We start from the raw sequence: 16,581 nt of genomic DNA, 5'->3' as shown, positions 1-16,581 counted from the left end.
ATGTTATCTCCATCAGATCTCTGTCTCTTTATAATCTGTGGGAGTCGTTTTTCAGCTATGGAATCTTTTTAAAAGTCAAATGATTATAAAAGGCTATTCTTTACTTACTGTAAATATTCTGTACACGTTTGATCAGTTTTGATTCGTTACTGTTGCGCGCCGTTAAATTTGAGCCTTAAAGATCCCTGAAAGTCTGAGATTGTGTAACATGTCTTCAAAAAGCCTTTCTGTCTTCAGGTCCGTGCGTGCTAAACTCTTCACTTTGAAAAAAGCATGCGGTGTTAAACCCTTATTTTCTGTACAGTCACACATCCTGTGTTTGTTTTCACACACCTTCAGTACAGGCCGCCGCCGCTGCTGCTGCTGCTGCTGCTGCTCGCTGACCTAAACATTACACTCATTATATCTGAGCTGGGATTAAATCTTTGAGCATTTATCCTTTTTTTTTGCATTTGAGACACATGGTCATCTGTTTCAAATATGTGCATCTTAAAAGAAAACCAGCTGACAGGAAAACAACAAAGACACATGAGAGGAGCAGAAAGCAGCTGATGTCCTCTAAGACCATCAGCACGGTCTAACCACAGTTTCCACACTCTGAATCAAATGGACGTGCACACCACACGCATGCACCCCCTGTCTGCAGTCAGAAGCCTGCACAAACTTTAAATATCTTTACTGAGTGCAGAAGCCTCTGAAGCCTCCTGTACTCTTTCATTTGTTACACTTTGTTGTCTTTGCACAGGCTGATGAGATCATTTCATTCCTATCATGGATGCAGCGGCTTAGAAGCTTATTTTTTCTTCCTTTCTGCACATCTGACGTGCCCTCCAGACGATATGAAACCTGAATGGGGTGACAAGAAACCACAGTGCATCATCGTTCATGTCTTTCAACCAGTTATGGCAGATCTAACGATATCATTTCTATTTAATATTTAGTATTTGTTGTTAAATGTAATGTAATTTTGATCAGAGCAGTAAACGTGCTGCAACACTGACCAACAAGTGGCTCAAGTACTCAGGTTACTTTTCCACAGGCACTTTAAAGTATGTATACCAGAAATGACTTCTGAAAAAGGATGCATTTGTCTGATCCAGTCCAGCACAAATATGTACAGTACTGTGTAAAAGTCTTGAGCCACCCCTCATTTCTTTATATTACTCTCTTGTCATTTTTAAAGAGGTCTTGAGGAACAGTTCTCCAGCTTTCTGAAGGTCCGTTTTCATCGGGCATCCTCATACCTGACCATTTTCAGAGGAATGTTCATTTTTTTTGTTAAGCTGCTTAATGCATTTATGAATCACTCAGGCATAAAAAATGCACCCATCACAGGATGAATCAGTGTGTCCACACAGACAGCTTAGCAAAGAACCAGTTTTAAATTTTATCTTTTGGCCTTTTTTTTTTTTTTTACAAGCAGAAACATGGTTACTGCATAAAAACCATAGTTAACCGTAGTGGATTTTCGTAAGGGAATTACTTTCAGACTTGTTAGAATTGTACAAACTCTGCTTTAATATTTTATTCTGCATTTCCATGTTATCTGGAAATGTGGGATGGCTCGAGAGTTTTGGTTAATAACAAGCTTATAATATATGTATTATTTCGTGAAATGAAAAATGTGGAGGAAACAGTTGGGTGTTATTTTTTGCGGTAAACCACAAATGTAAGGGCTGAATGCAAAAATTATTGTTATTTTTCAAATCAATTTCAGAAATAAAAAGAAATATCTAATTCTAATAGATTTTTAATTTAGACCATTCTTACCGAGTTATTATTGAACTGAATCGAATTTTTACTATTAAAAAATTACAGCGGCAGGTTCTTGCTCCGCCCCCTATTGTTACGTGTCTCCTTGCATGGCCTCGCCCTTAGGACCTGTAATGAGGGGGTTTGTGATTTTCAGCAGCTTTATCTGTTTTTAAGCCGTTACCGATAAATTATTAAAAATTATTTCAGTATGACTTTCAAACCTTATCATAATAGGACGCAATTGTGTATATCACAAAGTAATAAATAATAGTCTTGTTAATGTTGATTTTATTTACTTTCACCCCCGTTTTCGTACATGGTACGATCCTTTCCCTTTCGAAGTTGAAGCGGGAGGAAGTCGCCGTTGTGTTGCCGGTTGTTGATGTTTGTGTAAGAAACAAAAGGCACCCCAGGTATAAAGTTCATTGTAAGGCGGTTGTTTTGAATGCATGACCCACAGTTCACAGTTTCAGACTTTTATAATTAGCTTTTTGTCTGTTGTCATTACACTGTAAGATAAGCTGGTCAGCTAATGTTAGCCTGCAGGCTTAAAATGGACGTTGGTTGAAGGCACGCGAACTAAAGTTTTCTGTCTGTCTTTGATAAAAGCCTCTTAAAGTGTAGTTTTTGTTGTGTAGGATGGACGTGACGACGTGTCTGAAGTCTCTGCTGCTGGCTATCCAGCAGTACAGAGACAGCAGGACGGCGCAGCACGCAGCGCAGCTACAGAAACAGGTGGAGGTGAGCTAAGTGCTGTTAACACACCTGCAGTACCGGAGAGTCACACCTGAGTGGTGTCATGAGGCTCCACGTGGGTTTGGTTTTGGAGTAGAATATGTGAAGAAGGCAGGATATCATGCAGCTATAAATAATACTGTAGCGGTTTGTTGTCTAATAATCTGGTCTGTGATTACACCCCAGCGTGCTGGTGGGATGCGTGGATGCTGTCCCTGTGCGGTTCACATGCATGTTGTGTGTTTGTAGAAACTTTCGGGGCTGAAGTGCGAGCAGCTGCTGTCCACAGCGCAGGTTCTGCCCAGCGAGTGCGTGAGTGGGCTGGTGGAGCTGGCTGGAAGTCCAAGCACCAGCCCCACCCTGACGAGCTCCATCATCTCCCTGCTGTCACAGCTAGGTATGAAACACCTGCTCACACTTCAGGGCCAGTAAGCACTGAGACCTGGGTGCTCTGGCAGTTTGAATCCAAGTTTATTATAATCAACCAGAACTAAACACAGAACTGAAACTGTGGAGAAACATTTTAGTTAATAGAAATAACAATAAAAGTTAGACTTTTTACAATTTGAAATGTGAAAATGAGGAAATGTCCTTGATTTTAGTATTAATGTGGCCACTTCTGTCAACCCAAAGAGAGGTGTAGTCCTGGCTGGAAAAGCACAGGAGAAACACTCCTCCACACTTTATTCCAAGAGAGGAAATAAAATATTCACTATTAGTAGACTGGGTTGAAATTTATTTGTTACTATAAGAATATTTCATGCAATAAAACTAAAAAAAGACAAAACTTTGTCAAAAAGCTGCTGTTGGCAGAGGCGCAGTGCCAGTTTTCTGACTGAAAGCTGCAGGACAAACTATTATGCTCCTGTGGGAGTGGACATTTCTTTGGGTGATCTCCTAGCAGTGGTAGATCACCCAAAGCTTGTTCTGTTCATCTCAGGAATCACCTGCCAAGAGCAGTGCAGATTACCTGCTCAAAAACCAGCACAGCTGATGAGGGAGTGCGAGGAGCAGCTGATGTCTGTAATAATGTCTGTTCTTATTTTTCTTCTCACATCTGTACTATACAACACCGGCATGTCTTTCAAAATGCTTCAATTAATGTGACTCAGAAAGATCGAAGTGTTTTTGATTGTCTCACTCTTACAGTATATAATACTGACTTTAATAAGGAATACAGATGAAAATGTCAGCGTGTGGATTTATGCATGTGACACAGTTACTGTCTAACTTCGACACGTGGGCGGGTCACGATCTGACGGGAAATAATGTTTTGTGTTCGTCTGCACACTGTGACAGGTCAGCTGTAGCCAGGATTTCAGGTCATATTTGGTGGAACGGTTTTTAATTAGCAACGCTCCTCTGGATGAATCCTGCCTCCACCTGAGCTGTCAGATATGCAGTATCTGTAACTCTGTGAAAACTGTTCAACATAAGTCAGAGAATAAGTGAGGCACAGAGATGGCATCAAAGTTAGAGGGAGAGTGGGATAACCTTCCCACAGGGAGGACATCCAAGGAGGAGAGATGATGAAGCTGATGGTCAGGCAGAAGATTTTATGCTCTGTTAAAGCCAAGTAATTTAAATTTCCCATTGCGGTGGAATAGCCTTAGAGAGCGATGCGCTCCGCTGCTTAAACCATTAGCACTTCACATCTGATTGTAAAGCCAATCAAAACAAAAGTGAAACGAGCAAATCTGGAACTGAGAATAAACAAATTCACAGTAGACTAAAATTAAAAACTCATGAATGTAAACCTGTAATCTCACATGGGAGCAGCAGAAAGTTGCATCGTTAGGTCTTTGGTGGCTGTCTGGACATATAAAGGAAGTGTTTCACTGCCACAAAGACCTGTTACAGGTCAAAGGTCACACATCAAATCCCCCTGTTTTGTGAAAAGTATTGTGGATCCATGCTTTCCAGTTTTTATGGGATGCCTGCAATGTTATTTTAAGAAGTAGAAGATATTGGAGGGAATAAATACATTTTTTAGGCCAAGAAGGTTTAAACAGCATGTCTGTCCTCCTGAGACCCAGCAGTTCATATTTGTCCTCTGTGGGGGTCTGAGCCCATCAAGCACCATCTGTGCAGTCTTTACTGTCAGTGGGACATCCTGAGCTTCTGTTGATGCCATATTTGTGGGAGTTACAGCTTCCACATTTTATGCTGATATTATGATTCTGTTGCTACAAATCTAATTGTTTTTCACTTTGAGAGTCTTAACTCTGATTTAGTAGGATTTCAGAAATGTACAGTAATTTTGCCCTTCCAAAATAACATTTTTAGTCATTGTCCTGCAGCAGGACTTACTCCCTCATGCTTTTAACCCATGTCCATACCTCAGGAAGCAGAGGGAAGAGTGAGGCAGGAAGAAGCTGTCTGGAGATGAGGTGGAGGAGGGCTGGAGATGAGAGCAGGAAGCTCAGAGGAGGAGAGCAGCTCCTGAGGAGCCTGAGCAGAGGCACTGTGACAGCACCCGTCATCCATAATGGATAAAAAGCAGTGTGCAAGCTTTTTAGGCTCTGCAGCATGATGGTGCTCAGTTGTCATCATTTTGCCCCTCCTCAGGCCTTAAAAGCTTCTTGTTCTAATATCTCCTCCTCATCCTGTCAGCCTCTCTCAGCCCTCTGTGATACCATCCATTATCACTGTAAGTGCCAGTGGGTGGAAGACCTAACAGCCCAGCTTCATCATCTCTCCTCCTTGGTGAGCTCCAGGTGAGCTGCACAGACCTTTGGGCAGTTCTGTAGGTCATTATATGGAGAGATCACCTAAATGTTGATACCACATTACAGATTAGGTCAATTTTAAAATTGATGTGCACTGTTTTTCAAGATTCTCACAACAAGACTCAACAAATTATTTATTTTGTGTAACAAAATTCAGGGAATGGCTTTTTTTTTTTTTTTTTTTAATTACAATAGAACTCATAAAATGGAGACACTTTCATCAGCACAGACATAAAACAGTTTAAAAAAGCGAACCATGTGATTTCTGATTTCTAATTTCATCTGATTGCAGCCTGTGATGCTCAGAGCCGGGAGATTCTGCACAGCAGCTACAACCTCACCGGCACCCTGGCTGCTGTCGTACACTGTCACAGCAACACACCCGGAGAGCCTCTGGTGCTGCAGGTAAGCCCGTCATTGCAGCCTGCCTGCTGTTAGGCTCCAGCCAAGTGTGCAATCATGAATTATGTCCTATGTTTTACCCTTTTAAAGGACTTTTCTGTATATTTTCATAAAGCTTCGGCTGCATTACAGCCAGTTTCAGTCCGGCCTTGGTACTGGAGGAGTTCGCTCATGTATCACTCAGGGCTTGATTTATTTACCCTTTATTTTTAATAAGACTGTGGTGATGGTGAAAATTGACTTTTGTTTTTGGATGTTAATGTGGAGCCTGATGTTCTCTGCAATAATAAACAAAAGCAGGTTTAATTTGGCCAAGACTCTTAAAAAAAAGGTTAAATACCAAAAATACATTAGTTTGGCACTGTTGTAATACCGCAGACTAACTCCCACTGTAGGCCTGTTGGGAGGGGTTCTCTCTCTAACCTCAGTAGGGCTGTAAGGACAGTGCCCACCTCACTGGATGCTGATCGGGATATTGGAGAGCATGCAGAGAAGTCAGGATTATGATACCTAAGATGCACATCAAAATGCCCTCGTCAGTTACTGCATATTCAGACTGCATCATTTGCACATTAATGTAACACTTCAGTTGTGTTGTTCTGTGTTTCAGTGCCTCCAGGTGCTCCAGAAGCTGACCTACAACACTCGTATCTTCCAGTCCACCAGCTACATCCACGAGCTCATTACGTTTCTCATGACCAACATGTAATAAACGTCTCTGCCTGTACCTTACACGAATCGTTCGGCTTTCATTTAACCCTTTTACCCTTTTACTGTCGTCACAGCCAGTCTCACAACGATGATGTCGTCATGCCGTGTCTGGGCCTCATGGCCAATCTCTGTCGTGAAAACCATTCGGTGCAGAACTACATCAAGTCTCTGGTGAGTTTCTGCTGCATCGGATAAAAGAGGAAGACGGTTGGTTATCAGCATCAGTTCAAACACTGAAGACATAAAGAACAAATAAATGCATTAAACTTTGTTCAGGGAAGGATTTTGAATCCACTGTTGGGAGTAGCACAAAGATTAAATGCTGCTAAAGTTAAAGGACAGAAATGTAATTGTTTCTTCTGGCTGCAGTGTTATCCCTCTAGATGTTGCTCAGGTTTGGAGATCTCAGCTGTCTGCTTCCTTTAACTATAATAGAACCATCCATCCATCCATCCATTTTCTTCCGCTTATCCGGGGCCGGGTCGCGGGGGCAGAAGCCTAAGCAGAGAAGCCCAAGCTTCCCTCTCCCCAGCCACCTCCTCCAGCTCATCCGGAGGGACCCCAAGGCGTTCCCAGGCCAGCCGAGATACATAATCTCTCCAGCGTGTCCTGGGTCTACCACGGGGCCTCTTCCCTCAGCCGGAAAAGGGTGGAGTGCCATCTCCGGCTCAGGAACGAGTTCTTGCCTCAAGTGGAGGAGTTAAGTATCTCGGGGTCTTGTTCACGAGTGATGGGCGAAGGGAACGGGAGATCGACAGGCGGATCGGGGCTGCTTCTGCAGTGATGCGGACGCTGCACCGGTCCGTCGTGGTGAAGAGGGAGCTTAGCGTAAAAGCGAGGCTCTCGATTTACTGGTCGATCTACATTCCTACCCTCACCTATGGTCACGAGCTTTGGGTAGTGACCGAAAGAATAAGATCGTGAATACAAGCGGCAGAAATGAGTTCCTTCGAAGGGTGGCTGGCCTCTCCCTTAGAGATAAGGTGAGGAGTGCGGCCATCCGGGAGGGGCTCAGAGTAGAGCCGCTGCTCCTCCACATCGAAAGGAGCCAGTTGAGGTGGCTCGGGCATCTGATTAGGATGCCTCCTGGCCGCCTCCTGGGTGAGGTGTTCCGGGCATGTCCCACCGGGAAGAGGCCCCGTGGTAGACCCCGGACACGCTGGAGCGATAATAGAACCCTATTAGATAAACTAGTTGGCCAGTTTTTGGATATAACAGCTGTAGAGATGTGTCCATCCAACAACCAGAGGAAGCGTGCAGATGGCTAACATTACAGACTCAGCTCACCATGTCATTAGCGTCCCCTCAGGGGTCGTCTGTTGCTTCATACTTGTAATGAATATAGTTTACTTTTTGGAATTAAATAAGAAACAACTTTGTGATATTCTCGTTTTTTTGAGATGCACATTTTTCACAGCTGCAGTAACAAACCCTCGAAGACTAAACTGTTATATTTGTGCCCTGATGGATGGATGGATGTTTATATATCTTTATTTTGTGTGCTGTGATGTGTGAATTACATATTTTTATTCTTATTTATATATTTTTACTGCTCATCGGCTGCAGGTACAAAATACATTTCACTGAGCATTGTACTGTGTATTAGTGCATGTGACAAATAAACCTTACCTCTTCAGTCCACGTGCAGCTGCTGTTGTCACCGCTGTGAGGGTGAAACTGCTTCTGTTATTTTGCAGGACAACGTGAAGCCGTTTTATCGCACGTTGATCAACTTCCTGGCTCACAACAGCCTGGCTGTGGTGGTCTTCACGTTGTCCATACTGGCTGGCCTCACTCTGAACGAGAAGGTCGGAGAGAAGGTGGGTGAACTCTGCTGCGACCTGCTGTCACCTTTTTTTTTTTTTTTTTTTTATTGCACATTAAATTATGCATTTTTGCAGCTGCTGTTAAAAGGTGCATAAAGATAACATTTAAAATGAGTTAACTGCATTTTTTATGCTTGAATGACTCGTAGGTCAGGGTTTAGCGGTTTATGAAACTCTGAAAAGGGTCAGAAGAAGAAGAAGAAGAAACAGCCTTTATTATCAGGTACACAGATGAGAAAAGGAGTGAAAAAGCAGCCAAAGAAACACTTTGAAAGACCTTCAGAAAGTCCGGAGAACTGCTGTTCAGAGTGATTAAAAAGAAGTACAGTGTGGTCTGGTTTCTTGGAAACCAAGACCTTTGCAAGTGTCTTAACAAATACTTTTTTTTTTTTTTTTTTTCTCAGCACTGGAAACAGCAGTTCCTTTTTTTGTTCCTGTTTTCTGTTCTGTTTTTCTTTACATCCTGGACAGTAAATAGCGTTCATACTGATTCATATCGTACCGTTTAATATCTCTGATTTCCTGACAGCTCTTTGATGCAAAGAACATCCATCAGACGTTCCAGCTCGTGTTCAACATCATCGTGAATGGTGACGGCACTCTGACCAGAAAATACTCAGTTGATCTTTTGGTTGATTTGCTAAAGAACCCCAAAATAGCAGATTGCCTAACGAGGTATGCGGACGTTTCAGAGCAGTTTTTCTCAGTGGCTGCTTTAAAACTCTTGTTGAAACCCATGTGTTCATTTCTAGGTATCCGCACTTCTCAGCATGTGTGTCTCAGGTTTTAGGACTGCTGCATTCAAAAGACCCAGACCCTGCAGCCAAGGTGAGCGGAGACAAATAGGATAAAACACACAAGCTGCACGTTAGTCTGCATGTTCCCACCAAAAGCATCATCTGACTGTGTGTGTCACACTGCCTCATACATGATTTATTTATTTATTTTTTTACAGTTATAGCAGTGATCAGAAGCGTGGCGTGCATTTACCTGCAAGATGTTACATATAGCCTAAAGAGGCTTTGGGGACATGACCAGCACAGTCAAAATATGTCATTTAGTAATACATAAATCTAAAAACACTGCTCAAAAAAGGTAACAGTTAAACTTCAGGGGTATCAATATGTTCAGTTTGAAAGGATAAACCACTGAATCCTTTTTACCTGCAATGGTGCAAAGCAAGTGACAGCAGGTGCACCGGAAGGGGCGACCAAGACAACCCTGGTGGTGGCCGCAGAGCGTTACGCTCTCCTTATCCCTGTCTAATCTTTCTGTAGTTTTGCATTTTCATAGTGTTGTTGTCCACTGCTGGTAGTTCGAGACATGAGTCGGGCATGTAGCCCAGCTTCTCCAGGACGGCACATCCATAGTGTGAAGGTTTGGCCCCTCAGTTACTAATATGTGCATGGAAAAGTTTTATTCCTGCTCAAAAAAACACTCAGATTTATGACACGTGTGCACTGGCCAATTTTTTTTCTTACTGCCCATATAATATTTGCTAACTATTATGTTATTAAATCAGACTCATTCAAAATCAGTGGCCTTGTGGTCGCTACCTGGAATCTGCATAATATCTGCGTATAGCCACAACCCTCATTTCTTTTAAATAAGGACATCATTTTATTTTGGAGTTGAAGTGGAGCAGTGACGATGTTAGAGAGAAGCCTTCACCGCTAAGGCAAGAAACGAAGGCGAAAGTCTGACTGAAGAAACTTAAATAATAGTGTCTGAGGTCTAAGGAGGCAGCCCAAAAAGTCCAAAACTGTCATACGCTGATGATCGAGTGTTTCCTTAATGATTTTTTTATCAGTGTAAAACACAAAAAACTTCAGAATAGAATACATAATATCTAAAGACAATAAAGCACAATTAAAAAGCTGAAAATAATAGTCTCTAAATTAAAACTGCTTTATGAATTTAATAAAAGGAAGCAAAACATGTTTTAAAATAACTAACACAGTAAATAAAGTATTAAATAACTGGAGATTTTGAAACTGAAAAACTAAACTGAAATCAAGAAATCCTTTTTTTTTAATAACTGAAGTGAAACTGAACTCAAAATAAAAAATTCAAAACAATAAAATGCTAAAAAATATTAGTGTCACGATTGGCTTTGAGGATTCACATAAAATCTGACGGTTTCCTCACATTTGTTCAGGAGTTCAAATGCAGGAAACAGATGATTTTAATCTTTTACTGGGTGTTTCCGTTAAATTAAAACATGGTTTAAAATAACCACAGTTACAGGAGGAAGCGAGGCAGAGACGTCACCATTTTGGTTACACTTTCCTTTTAGCTTTTGCCAAATGAAAAATAAAGGAAATGTTATATACGATAGTTTGGGGGTTCCACAGGGCTGTCAAAAATCAAAGATAGTATTGATGTTCACCTGACAAAGGTAAGAACGAAGCTCTAAGAATCGTTGTACAGGGTAAGCTGTAACCCTGCTCTGTATCTGTCCCATTTTTACCAGAAAACGTCGCCCCGTTTCTTTCTGTAGCCTCAGACGCTCCTCTTTCTGCTCTGATTGTTATTAACGATCATCTATCCACTGACTGGTGGTAGGTGGGGCCCCTACTAAGCCACCGCTTTGTGGCCTTTTTAATAGCTGCCATAAAGATTTTTAAGCGACATCTATCTCTAATTTGCCAATCGGGGACCTGAGTAGGAAATGACTGAAACAGGTCGAGCAATCTGAGCTCTACGTCATAATCACCTTTATCTGTTGCCTAAGTGCAGAGACAGAGGGCTCATCTCTCTCTACATCTTCTTTGTTTTATAGTTTTCAGTATGAAGTTCAGATGCATCACTTTGTTAGTTTTACCCTAAATATTAGCGTGCCAGTTAAACTTCAGGTGCTGGGTTTAAAGTTTAAAGGATAAAACTTGTTTGTTTTTTCTATGTTAAGGTTTAGCGTGACAGGCTGCCATACAAGTCATGGCCATTAGCCTCTGAGGCTAACCAAGAACATTGTCCACATGAAGGGATATCTGGTATTGTTTTTTCCCCTGCTACACCTGGATCTTGTCTGTGATACCTTGTGAGGTGGCTCAGTAAATAGCTGGAAGAGCCTCAGGTGGGCTGGACAGCCTTGTGGCGTCACGTGGTAGATGTGCGGTCCCAGAGAAACTCCCATTCACTATAATTCTGGCTGTAGGGCCCATGTAAAAAGGTTTGATGCTCTGAATAAAACTGAAATGTTTTTTGTCCATTTGACGGAGGCTGTTGCTGATGTATGGAAGCCCTCAGAGCTGCTTCAGTCCCATCCCCCAGAATCATTGTTCTCTAAGTTTGTGTTCAACTCTTCATCTTTTCCTCAAACACAGGATTTAACCTTAAATCTTCTTAGTGTTGTTTTGTGATGTAAGTGGACATGTGGAGTGGTCTCTCTCTGTGTCTCAGAATTTAACTGGGTCACAGTTGGTTTGCAAACATTGATTGAAAAGCTGCTGAGAACTTTTTACTTGGTTATTATTTGGTTTCTATCACAAGACTGAATCGGTTCAGGAACTAAAAATGCTCTGAGGTTTAGGAACAGATCATCATCATCATCATCAGGGTTAAAATATCAGCAGTCATGAGTGAAACCCGTCACACTGTTAAATGTGACAAATGCGTCACAACGCCAAACAGCTTTTTTACAGCCTCTGTTACAAAATGATAACAGGAAAAAAACCCCACAAAGACCATGAACATGCCAACGTGGCCAATGTCACGGACAACTCATTTATACATACATACACAACATAAAGGTGAGTTCAAGCTGCTGTGTTTCAGATTGAGGACCCCAAATGGACACAGAGATGCTTCTCTGCTGCTCTACTCTCAGTCAGCATCCACCTGTGTAACAGAAAATAAGGGAAACACCTTAAGTTTTACTACATAATTGTACGCACTCTTCCCTCCTGCAGCCTCTTTTTGCTCCTGTTCTCTAACCAGAGGTTTAAACCCTTCAGCAGGTCAAGCTCTAGGTGACTAAAACTTTTATCCGGATTTGTGTGTCTGTGTCGTGTGCAGGGGTTGGAGCTTCTCCTGGCCATGTGCAGTGTCTCGGGTCTGCGCTCGCTCCTGTGTGAGGTGGTTTTCAAACCGGCGGGACCCAAACTCAGAGCTGCAGGACGGGACGGTGGGCGTAAGGTGCAGTGTGGGCTGGCTCTGGTGCAGTGGCTGAGCTCACCTGTGGAGGGCGGAGAATCTTGCTCTCTGCAGGTTTTGCAGCTGTTGAACGAGCTGCTGGAGGTTACGGCAGTCACACTGGGACACAGCGGCCCTAACATAAGATATAAAGAGCTTTTGATGCAGCATCTGCTCTGATGTGACTGCTAGTCTGCTAGAACCAGGAAAATGCTACAGCCGTTCCCCTTCCTGTCCTCTCCCTCCAGGAGGCGTTGGGAGCAGAGAGCATGTCTGATTGTACGCTGAGCTTTGTGGAAATGTGCTTCCGGTCCTGTTGGGGCTGCTGAAGGGTCTCGATCCGCGCAGGGAGACGCTCACCTGAGAAAGCACTGCCTTCCGCATCACCCGCGTCACCAGACTGCTGCTCAATATCCTTCACGTGTGACTCTGCTGCTCTGCAGGCTCTCTGCATCTGCACGTGTCTGTTTGCCTTTGAACCCTTAACTCTTCCACTCCTTTGCGCCGAGGATGCCACCAGATCTTTGGTGTCCTGTCAGGTGAGCGCTCAGCTCTGCCTCTCGCAGTTGAAGCGCTCCTCTCACGTTACCATAGCAACAGCCCCCTCAGCTGCTTGCCTCCTGTCTCCGACGATGATCTCAGGTGAGTAAAAGCTCTGACTGCAGTCATAAAATACATCATGCTCTGATTTTTCTGGGTTCACATGACTTTAGAGCAGTGAGGGAAGCTGTGGGATTTTGGTGACAGTTTAATATTGCAATGAACAGCTGCACCGATGTTATGATTTAGTTCTTTTATTGTATCAGTGATTTGTACTCGCATATACCTTAAAAAAAAACCAAACTGCTATTCAGCCGCTCTCCACCAGCACACAACCAGCTACCAGGTGTGAAACTGGCTGCTGGACCAGGGACGTCAGCAGCCCTGCTGAATGCTGCCATGATGGCCAGCGAGTCTTTGTAGAGGCTTTTTTGACTCACTTACATAAAGTACTCAAAGGGCCACAAGTGAGTGGAAACATGACGGACACAGTACTGACTTCTGTAACAGATATGAGCAAAGTAACACAGTATGGGGTGTAAAACAATCCACTAAACATTAATTTTGCTGATGAAACTTTTCAAGTTGTTTTAGAGGTATTTTGTGATTTCAGGTGTGCGTGCTTTTGTCTCAGTCAGGTGTGCGCTGAAGCTGTGCTGAAGACTCTGGAGTTAATGAGCAGACTGAGACAACACGTGAAAGACATGGAGACCAGCTTCTACAGGATACTGCAGGTACGCCCTGATATTATTTCCCTGCAGTCTCACTGACTGCAGTATTTTTTAATTTTATGTCATGAATGATGCGTTCAGTTAAAACGGGACGTTACGCTCTCTGTTTTTATCCCTCAGGACCAGAGGATAGTGACCCCCCTCTCCCTGGCCCTCACCTCCCACCGCAGAGACCGTGTGCAGACCGGACTCTGTCTGCTGTTTGAAGCCACTCCCCTCCCAGACTTCCCCTCGCTGGTGTGAGTCTCATGCTCGAAACGTGATTTTTATCTAGAAAATGTAACAATTTTGTGAAAATATTTTTGGACAAAACTTTCTAATTTTTCTCAAGCCTGGGAGAAAGTATCGCCGCCAACAACGCTTATCGGCAGCGGGAGGCGGAGCTGTCTGTGAAGCGCGTGGCAGTGCAGGAAGTCCCGCCTCCAAGGATGAACGCCAGCACGCTGGAATCCTCCAGCGTTTCCAGCAAAAGTGTCCACAGTCTGGTAGAGAAGATTCAGAATGGGCTGGAGGTGAGGACATATTTCCAGAAATGAGACATTTGCTGCAGTTCAGCCAAAGCCTGGAATGCAGCTCTGATCACAACATTAAACTAAGATGCAGAGTTTCCTTCTCATTTTAAATTTGCTCATTGAGGTTAATTTTCATTAAATGCTGATGCTCTGAGATCTAAATTCTGCATCCAGAACTCTTCAGATATTTCCTCGTGTGGAAATTCACTCAAACTCTTTTGATTGGGAACAAAAACAAATGACATGTCTTAAATTACATAAACAAATATGATCTTTATAATGTAGCTCCAGCCTGTGCAGCATATAAGCTGAAGGTGCTGCAAAATAATCTGGGGAAATCGTAAGATGCTGTTTTATTTTTTCTGCTTTATTTATTTGCTGGATTGTTTGATCTCTTCGGGGCCTTAAGAACTCAGGGTCACAAACACATATATAGCTTTTTTTAAAAGGTTAAAGGTCATAAAGTTTGGGAAGATCAGTGTAACCACTGAAAACAGCTGTAAAATTAAGGCCAAATAGTTTCTGTCTCTGCATTTTCACCATTTCCAAAAAAAAAACTGTCTGAATCTTCACTGGTGAAGTGCTGATCTCTGACTGAACTGTACAGGGTTTTGCTTATGTGCCTTTTAGCTGTTAATGGAAGTTTCTGCTGTTTGCAGCTGCAGGAGCAGGTCAAGGACTCGCACGTGTCTGAGATCATCGATGTTTATGAGCAGAAGCTCGTTACGTATGCGGTGAGTACATCAGACCAAAGGAAAACCCTGAACGCAGCTATAGTTGGGCTCAGCAGTCACGTAACCACAAACCTGTCATGTTCTTCTTCTTGCAGTTTTTTTACAGTCTGACCTTTTACTTCGTGCTAGTTATTTGTTCATGTAACACTGAAACCCATGCAGAAGCATTCAGACCTCAGTTGATTTCAGCACTTCTGTATCTGATGAAGTTTCTTTGTGTCTCCTCGTCAGTCTAAGGAGAGCCGTCTGCAGGACCTGCTGGAGGCGAAGGCTCTGGCTCTTTCTCAGGCCGACCGTCTCCTCGCTCAGTATCGCTTTCAGAGAGCTCAGGCTGAGGCTGAGGTAACACATTATTGATCTTTTCATACTATTCTTTCCTCATGAAAAAGAAAGTGATGGCCAGATGAAGCCTCAGGAGGCCTTTACATCTAATTGGGTTTTTTAGAAAAAAGGTTCATTTCATGTGCACACAGCCCCCCCTGCTGGTCAAAACCATTATTGTTCTTTCAACTGTTTGTGATGGGTTTTTGGCCATCTTCCTACAGAAATAAGTTTATTTTATATGGCAGGCTAGACCCTACCATTTTGATTGACACCTCATTCGGCCAGTCATGTAACTGGCCGAACCAAATCACCTGACAAAGCTACGTGACGCCCTCTGGTTATAATTGGCTCTGAGAAACCCATTACTTGACATGATTGGCCAAATAGGTGTCAATCAAAATGGGAGGGTCTAGCCTGCCATATAAAATGCACTTCATACATTGGTGGCCGGTTAATAGGCTACAAAATGGGTTTTCCAGAGCAAATAATAATCAGAGGGTGTTATGTAGTTTTTTCAGGTGATTTTGGTGCTGCCAGTTAACAGGTTAAAGATGGGGCAGTGATTGTGTTATGAATACTGGGTGAACTTTCATTTTTATTAAGAGAGATTTTTTTTTTTCTGCTGTGCTTGGTCTCAGCCGGTCTCCAGCTTTCACATGGCACTGAGGAGGCTGGCTGCACAGGTACAAGCCTGCATCCCACTGCACAGGCTTGGATGATACCCGTAGATCAGCTGCTTGGCACACTGGTGAAACTCAAGCAGACATTTTGAAGGGATCATTGCGTTTCTTATATGTTCATAAATCACGCCAACACTCGGACCACTTCCTGAAGCAGCGAGGCTTCAGATGTCATCAGTGACGTCACTCTCCCTGAAAAAAGCGAGCCTCAATACGTGCTACACAAAAGACTTCCTGGATGTCTCAACACCCACCCTGAGGCCTCGGTATAGTACGTCCCGTCACTAAAGACAGGAGTACTCAGCAGTCTGACTACACTGTGCTGACCTGCTGCACCCGGTTTACTGTCTGAAGCTGAGACAGTTGATTTGTCTAATAGCTGAACACAGTGAATTCACTGAAAGCTAAAAACCTCATATTGAACTCTGGAAACATTGTATATTTTACTGTTTCCTCACATTTTAGTCCTAAAAGATTTTTTTGATCAAATTCACAGCTGCAGTTTTTATCTCTTGCCCCTCGCTCCGCCCGCAGGCCCGTAAGCTGGCCGGGCTGCTGAAGGATGCAGAGCGGCGGCGGGAGGAGCTGCAGGTGGAGCTGAGCGGCCAGGTGCTGGAGGTGGAGCGTTCCAAAGCTGACATGGAGGAGCTGCTGCAGCACAACTCCAGACTACAGCAGGACTCTGAGGAACACCAGGCCCTGAAAGGAGCCTACAATGCCCTGCTCAACAGGTCAGAGGCACCCAGTGGGACTTTGGTGGATTTATGT

The 16,581-nt window shown here is 43.3% G+C and overlaps 1 protein-coding gene across 1 annotated transcript in view; it reads left to right on the top strand.

Annotated features, from left to right (window-relative positions):
• The first annotated feature begins 2,098 nt into the window (after nt 1-2,098).
• LOC115799198 (protein CIP2A homolog) overlaps nt 2,099-16,581 on the top strand; it is a 14,826-nt gene continuing 343 nt past the window's right edge. The window contains 22 exon segments of the mRNA XM_030756220.1: nt 2,099-2,168; nt 2,394-2,496; nt 2,740-2,887; nt 5,512-5,624; nt 6,232-6,326; nt 6,407-6,503; nt 8,030-8,152; nt 8,688-8,833; nt 8,911-8,986; nt 12,176-12,397; nt 12,541-12,592; nt 12,595-12,630; nt 12,633-12,670; nt 12,672-12,702; nt 12,788-12,856; nt 12,859-12,934; nt 13,467-13,566; nt 13,684-13,802; nt 13,895-14,075; nt 14,735-14,809; nt 15,041-15,151; nt 16,348-16,558. Of these exon segments, the coding sequence (XP_030612080.1) occupies nt 2,395-2,496; nt 2,740-2,887; nt 5,512-5,624; nt 6,232-6,326; nt 6,407-6,503; nt 8,030-8,152; nt 8,688-8,833; nt 8,911-8,986; nt 12,176-12,397; nt 12,541-12,592; nt 12,595-12,630; nt 12,633-12,670; nt 12,672-12,702; nt 12,788-12,856; nt 12,859-12,934; nt 13,467-13,566; nt 13,684-13,802; nt 13,895-14,075; nt 14,735-14,809; nt 15,041-15,151; nt 16,348-16,558 (2,221 nt within the window). The 5' untranslated portion in view covers nt 2,099-2,168; nt 2,394.

The sequence above is a fragment of the Archocentrus centrarchus genome, chromosome 20, assembly GCF_007364275.1.
Source record: "Archocentrus centrarchus isolate MPI-CPG fArcCen1 chromosome 20, fArcCen1, whole genome shotgun sequence".
NCBI lineage: Eukaryota > Metazoa > Chordata > Actinopteri > Cichliformes > Cichlidae > Archocentrus > Archocentrus centrarchus.
The sequence above is the reverse complement of the archived record's forward strand: the minus strand, read 5'-3'. Positions and strand labels throughout refer to the sequence as shown.